General features: G+C 39.8%; 1 protein-coding gene across 1 annotated transcript; it reads left to right on the forward strand.

The window, feature by feature from the left end:
* Window positions 1–5650: 5650 nt before the first annotated feature.
* Window positions 5651–6618, forward strand: LOC310944891 (protein S100-P-like; the record flags this gene model as incomplete). The annotated part of the gene is made up of 2 exons (XM_083910736.1): window positions 5651–5788; window positions 6472–6618. The coding sequence occupies 2 exons, from the start codon at window positions 5651–5653 to the stop codon at window positions 6610–6612; spliced, it is 279 nt and encodes a 92-aa protein (XP_083766862.1). The 3' UTR covers window positions 6613–6618.
* Between the last annotated feature and the right edge of the window lie 541 nt (window positions 6619–7159).

A 7159-nucleotide genomic window follows, 5' to 3' on the forward strand; every position in this document is an offset into this window, starting at 1 on the left:
CCTAACTCTATAACTGAGCTTTATCTTTATTTGAAGCTCTATTTTATCATTCAAAACCGTTTATTTCTTTCCCTAAAACTGGATCTGATGTATTTACCGGCATTTCTTTATTAGTCGTCGTATCAACATTTTAGTTTCTTGTATTTTAGTTCATTTTATTATTTGCTTAGTTTATTAACTATTATTTAGTTTTGTATTTTTCAGTACATGGTGTCATCATATCATTTCCTTCCTTCCGTTTGTTCCATTTGCTATATATTTTTTATCGTTCTGTGTTCACAGTGATGCTCAAATGGTGGCGCTTTGAGTTACATGACTTTGTATGAAAAGTGCTAAATAAATAAAGACTGATTCCTTTATCTGATGTCCATGTGTAGTTTAAAACACACATTTCTTTATCTTGAAGTTGAACTTATCACTCCAATTTTTCCCTCACCAGATGAACCTACAAGCGATAAAAACATTGCGGGCCTTTCCACTCACACCATGATCATAATTGCTGCAGCTGTGGGGATTCTCCTGCTCCTCATCACCGCTCTCTGCTGTTTCTGTTCCCTGCGGCTCAGAAAAGGTGTGAAACAAACATGTACTCATTTTGTTGATTTGTCATAAATATGGTCCTGTGGTTTGCTTAAATTACAAAAAGTAATTTGGTATTACCGTGGGTTTAATTCACATCCACTAGTTAAAAACAATGGAAGTGAAGGATGTTTCAGTCCAGGTACAGCTGACTCTGTGTTGTCCACAGAATATGGACAGTTTTTATGGGGTCAATTTGTCCGAAAATCAACAAAAAATCCTGCCCGAAAAAAAACCCCCCAAATCATTCGTAAGTGGAAATTAGCTCCACTGTCTTCATGCAGCATCTCGTGGAGAAGAAAATGTGCTGGAATTGGCGTTCCTTGGCCGCCTGACGTGAGTGTGATATGTTTGTTCCTGGTGTGGGCAAATATTTGGACGCACAAAACAATCATCATATCAAATCAAATCCTAATAATAACAAGAGTGTCCAAACTGATTATGAATCTTGTGTTGGTGAGAACCGACAACAAAGATGACGATGATGATGATGATGATGATGACGACTGACGCCATCAAATTTCGTAAATGTGTCTGATGAAAGGGATGCACTTCTCTATTTTATACAGACTGACTAACTGACCTCCTGCTGTAGTTAAAATGAGCTAGTTTCAGGCAATATACGTACTCTAAGTTGTTCGTTTATATGTATATATATTTATATATATAGTACGTATATATATTTATATATATATAGTACATATATATAATTTCTGCAAAAAACAGTTTTCAGTGTCTTCTAGTAAGTTGTGCTCACTAATTTCAAAAGAGGTAAAAGTTCAGAATAGTACCGGGCCCAGAATCAAACCTTGTGGTATACACATAATTACAGGGTTTGCTTGATTTATAGCGCACTTGGTTTGTGCAAAGAAGAATCGACAACATCTTAGTTATGTTAGTATCACTCGTTCAGAACGAGATAAATGTACAGATAATTTTAGCGAGAAAAGTACGGGGCCCAGAATCAAACCTTGCGGTATACCCCTGACTACAGGGTTGCGTAATTTGCAGCACACATCATTTCTGCAAAGACGAATCAACAACATCTTTATTATGTTAGGATCGCCAGTTTCAAAATGAGATAAAAGTGCACATTTTTTTTATTGAGAAATGTACAGGGCCCAGAATCAAACCTTGTGGTATACCCCTGACTGCATGGTTGCTTGATTTGCAGCACCCGCCATTTCTGCAAATAGGAATTGACAACATTTTTATTCTGTCAGGATCAGTAGTTCAAAACGAGATAGAAGTACAGATAATTTTTTGTGAGAAATGCACGGTACCAAGAATTGAACCTTGTGGTATACCACGGAGTACACGTTTATCTCCGTGGGATGTATGAGACAACTAACAGTGCACTTTTTGTTCATAAATAACAAGTGATCATAGGCAAGAGCGTACACGCTGTACTTGTAGTATATAATATCAGTGGTATAGAGTGGAGTGGATACTGCAACTGCCGTCTAACTGTATTTTCATTGATGCGTGGTTCAGCTCAAGCGGCCATGGTGATCTACGAGGTTCCCCACTTTGACTCCGAGGAGGCAGAGACGGACAAACGCAACACCGGCTCATCCACAGGCTCCACTCAGTGGGTGAGTCTTTACCGAATGCCGTTTTCAAATCAAATAATATCACCACATACTGAACATCAAGGTACTTTACAAAGTAGAAAGAACAGAAGAGAACTTACCCTCAAATGTTAAATGTAGCAAGAAAAGATATACACGTCAAATTATCTATATTTAATTTGTCAATTCACAGAAAGCCTTGTTTTTGTTTTTTACCGCCGATATCACTTCCTGTCTTTTTTTTTATTTCTTCATTTGATCATTTTTATAAAAGGTTAAGGCATAAATGATGCTGGTACAAGATTATTCGAACAAAAAAAAAATAATAAAAAAATATCATCTTAAATCCATTTCTGGTTTTCAGCCCATCCTGTTTTCACACCTTTTGTATCATGTGTGAAGCTGCACTGAAAATGGAAAAACTGCCAGTGTTTCAACACAATTACAAAACATCCTGTGTGTGACTAATTGAGCCTATGCACATTATTAATCTTCTGACCTTTGCACACCACAAACCCTGACGCATGTGCAGCGCAAGTGACGTTTGTCTTTCTGCTTGTCTTTCAGTGTCAGGTACCCGTGTATGAATCCTTCGATTACTTTGAACATGTGCAGAACAAAGAAAGCGGGTGAGGATCGGCAGCAGCAGCATTTTTCTACTTCTGCTCATGTAAATTTTGTACATATTTATTTTCTTTATCTCTCACAATACAATATGAATGTAAATAAATCGTATTTCAACAATGACATGTGTCATGTGTGTTCATTTACTTTGACTCAGTCAGTGGTCCAGACTAGAGAGAGGACTACAGTTCTATAGTAGAGGTTGGTGCAGGTTTCACAATGACTCCAGCGCTTGAAAAGGACACCGAGTGGAAAGTGTGGTGTTTTCTGGGGTCGCCGCATAATAGGTCAGCGACAGGAAGTGGAAAACAGCGCCTGTGACGGCCGAGGTAGCGGCTCTGTGCGTCTGTTCGTGGCACCAGACAAACCATATAGATACAAAACTGAAAGAAAAAGAGAAATCCTGCAAAGAACTGACCTATAGTTCACGCTATGATAAGAGTTATATCTACTTTCACGAGTAAATAGATCAGTGGAGATCACTTAATGGAACTGAAAGAGCATCCAAATGCTGAAAATATGAAGAAAGAAAATCATACCCGACAAGAAACCACCGATTTCCACTGGTTAAAACCAAGTTTAAACCCTAACCCATAACCCTAATCCAACATATAGTTGTTGTTTTTTATCAGTGGGATTAAGATATGAGAGAGTCAGTAACCAGCTGAGCTCGATACAAGCATTCTCAAAATGCTTTTCCACTGACTGTGTGTCATTTGTTTGTGAGTGTTGTTGACCTTCAAACATGGCAGACAGAAGCACAAACAGTCAGTGGAAATACTGGCTTTCAGTTTGCCAGAAAAAGGAAAAATAAAGCAGGTGATGCAACGGATGATTTCATTCAGGCTACAGCGTGCTGGAAAAGCACCAACAGTAAAGTTATCGCACATGTTAAACAAAACCAGTTCAGGGGAAAAATGGCCATAAATGTATAGTTCCACAACAGACAATGACTTTCAGTGTTTCGGGGCTAACAGGAGGCTGTGCAATGTTTGTACAATGTACCTTTACGACACTTAGAGAGCCCAGGCTTAGTTTTTATGGTAGAAATGAGAACACAGATCTGTGCTGAGGACACAAATGGTACATTTCTATTAAAACAGCTAGCTTTTGGTGCCGCGATTCTTTACCCTAACTTATCTGAAGTCAGTAATAAACTCCACAAAGACATTCACTGGAGATCGACTTCACCCTTATGAGTCAACCAGGTTTATACAGTGTACTTGTCAGATTGATGTAATGTGAAAGGTGACTTGAGACTCCTTCACATGCAATTTCACACTGTACCATCTATCACCTGAATAGAACCGGCAGAAGGTGTTAACCACGACATGTTCTTCTTCAGTGTGCAAAGATGTAGTGGCATACGTGCACATATGCACTCATTACTTTTAAATGCCCCCTGGAGAGAGACTGTATAATATGTCTGGGTTTTAGCATGATATGTTTTCTTTCCTTCTGTGTTGCAGTCACAGTAGCTGCAGCCTGGCTATGGTTGTGTAACCAGAGGAAAAGCCTTTTAGCTAGTCTTTTGCATGTGGGTTCCTCTTACAGCGCACACACAAACTAGTTTTGATGTCTTTGTGAGGACAGCTCACCGACGTCTTGCATTATCATCACAACTAAGTGTCTAACCCTAGCCCTTACCCTAACCCTAAAATACAGGTCTTAACCAAGAAAAAGACCTTTAATGTTGTGGACCCCAGACAAAATGTACCCACAAAGTCAAAATGTCCTCACAAAGATAGGTTTGCACGCTTTTAACTGCTGAACCCTAACCCTAATCTATACCCAATTCTAACCCTAACCCTAAAAACCAGGTCTTAACCCTGAAAACACCCTTAAATGTCCCTGAAAGGTCAAAATGTTTTCACAATTTTGTACACTTTTAATTGCCTAACCCAAACCCAATTCTAATCCTAACCCTAAAACCAGTTCTCAACCCTAAAACACCCTTAAATGTCCCTTCAAGCTCAAAATGTCCTCACAAAGATAGGTTTGTACACTTTTAACTGCCTAACCCTTACCCAAATCTAATCCTAACTCTAAAAACCAGGTCTGAACCCTAAAAACAAACTTAAATGTCCCTGCAAGGTCAAAATGTCCTCACAAAGATAGGTTTGTATGTTTTTTGGACCCTACAAAGACATAAATACAAGTACATACACATACACAAACTTGTTTTCATATCTTAGTGAGGACACCTTGTAGACATAATGCAATCCCTTGCCCCTTACCCTAACCAAACCCAATTCTAACCCTGACCCTAAAACCAGGTCTTAACCCTGAAAAGGTCCCTTTTAATTGGTGACAGAAAGTGAGGACCAACCAAAATGTCCTCACTTTCTCATAGGTCACACTTGTACTGACTTTTTTTGGTCCTCATGAAGACGGACAGTTAATGTCGACCTATCAAAGCATGGAAGGTGACTCGCGCCACAGTAAATCAAGTGACAGCAGGTTGTAAATGTGTGTTTATTTTTATATCTAATCCAGTGATATTAACCATGGTGAAATCAATGATTGACTTGGCCTCACATTGACCAAATCAGTTTTCAGGCTCATGTGAAACTGATTCCGTGAGCCTGTTCAGTGAAAGTCCCTTTTCAATCTTTAGATGAATTGTTGAAAGTTGTGTGCGCTCTGTGACACAATGTGTACTTTTGGCGTTGGCGCATTGAAGCTCTGTTAACACAGATGGAGCCGCCGCCTTAACCAAACAATTAAGCAGGTTCGACGCGACTTTTATTGTCCTTCCAAAAGTATATATATACCGTACATACGAAGCTCTCCCACTCCTCGCACATCGACCGCTCTGCTGACGGCTGTTTTTCCTCCTCCGATAATTTTGACGACCAACCTCTCGTTTAGCCACCATGACCCAGTTAGAGACGGCCATGGCCTCCCTGATGAAGACCTTTGATACTTATGCTGCTTGTGATGGGAAGAAAGACACTCTGACCAAAAGTGCGGCCAAGACGATGCTGGAGAAGGAGCTGCCGGGTCTGCTTCAGGTACTGTATGATACATCATGATACATGATACATCTTGAACAAAAAGTAAGACCAATCAGATTACATTTTAGATAACTTAGATGAGGTAATTATGGGTAGTTTGTGGAAGAGAAAAAACTCCCAAAATGGCATATAACTTGTAATATATGGACAGAGATGCACTCTTAACCATATAAGGTTGTTTGGCTTGTCCTCATAGGAGAACCCCTTTTGGAGGGTTCCACCAAGAACCCTTTTAAAACCCCTTTCTTCAGGAAAGGGGTTTGAAAGGGTTCTGTGGATCAAACTGGTTCTTACTGGAACCATTAGTGTTACCAAGAACCCTTGAAAAACCCTTTCTTTGGGAAAGGGTTTTTCAGAAGCAAATGGTTCCAGGTAGAACCTCAGCCCTTGTAGAAGAACCCTTTTGGAACCCTTATTTCTAAGAGTGTAGTGTCATTGAGTTTTTTTTTTTTTTAAGTTTTAGGAGTTGTTCTTTACCGGCATCGCAAGGAATCGTTGTGACCTAATCTTTTCGCAAATTTAATACATAAATGAATATTTCTTGCACACTGTTTTGTGGCCACAATTGTGACATTGTTGATATTGGAAGGAATTGATGTCTCTGACGCATATCCAGCTATTAAGCTATTAAATGTTTAAATTCCAATAACGCTGTGGGTGTCTTTTATTGTGTTGCACAGGCAGCGAAGAACAAAGAACAGGTGGACCAGCTGCTGACAGGCCTGGACATGAATGGAGACTCCGAGGTGGACTTCTCAGAGTTTGTGGTGCTCATAGCCGCTCTGACCTGCGCCTGCCACGGCCGCTGTACGCAGAAGTGACCGCGCCGCCCAGCGTGATATGTTACTACATGTGTTACCATATGTTTCTGTCTTGACTGAATAAAGTTTAGACTTATCCACCTGGCTGTGAGTCGTTTTGTTGGTAATTCCAGTTCAAGCTCTAGGCGTTGTTGGGGTGTGGGTGTGTTCCAGTGCCATTTACTGTATGTGTACACATTTACAGTGTGTGTGTACATCAGTGTACGCCCTTACATTTACACGTACTGGCCCGGTCATGAGGTACTTCTGTGTGTTTCTTATTTCTCAGAATAAGCTCTTTTATTTTGAAATTCTGTAAAAAAAAAATATCGCCACAAATGTCGTTATCGCAATATCATATCATAATTTACGTTCATATCTCCCATCCCTTGCTTTTCCCAAAGTATTTGTAGTCGGACTTTTGGAGGAAACTGGATTATCTGGAGAAAGCCAGCGTGCAGACCCTGGTCTTTTTTACTGTGAGGCAACAGTGCTAGCTGCTACGCCGCCGTGTGGCCTATATCCTATAAAGTCTATATGTATTTTTGTAGAAAAAGCATTTTAACAG

This window comes from Microchirus variegatus (genome assembly GCF_963457635.1).
Source record: "Microchirus variegatus genome assembly, chromosome: 2".
Classification (NCBI taxonomy): domain Eukaryota; kingdom Metazoa; phylum Chordata; class Actinopteri; order Pleuronectiformes; family Soleidae; genus Microchirus; species Microchirus variegatus.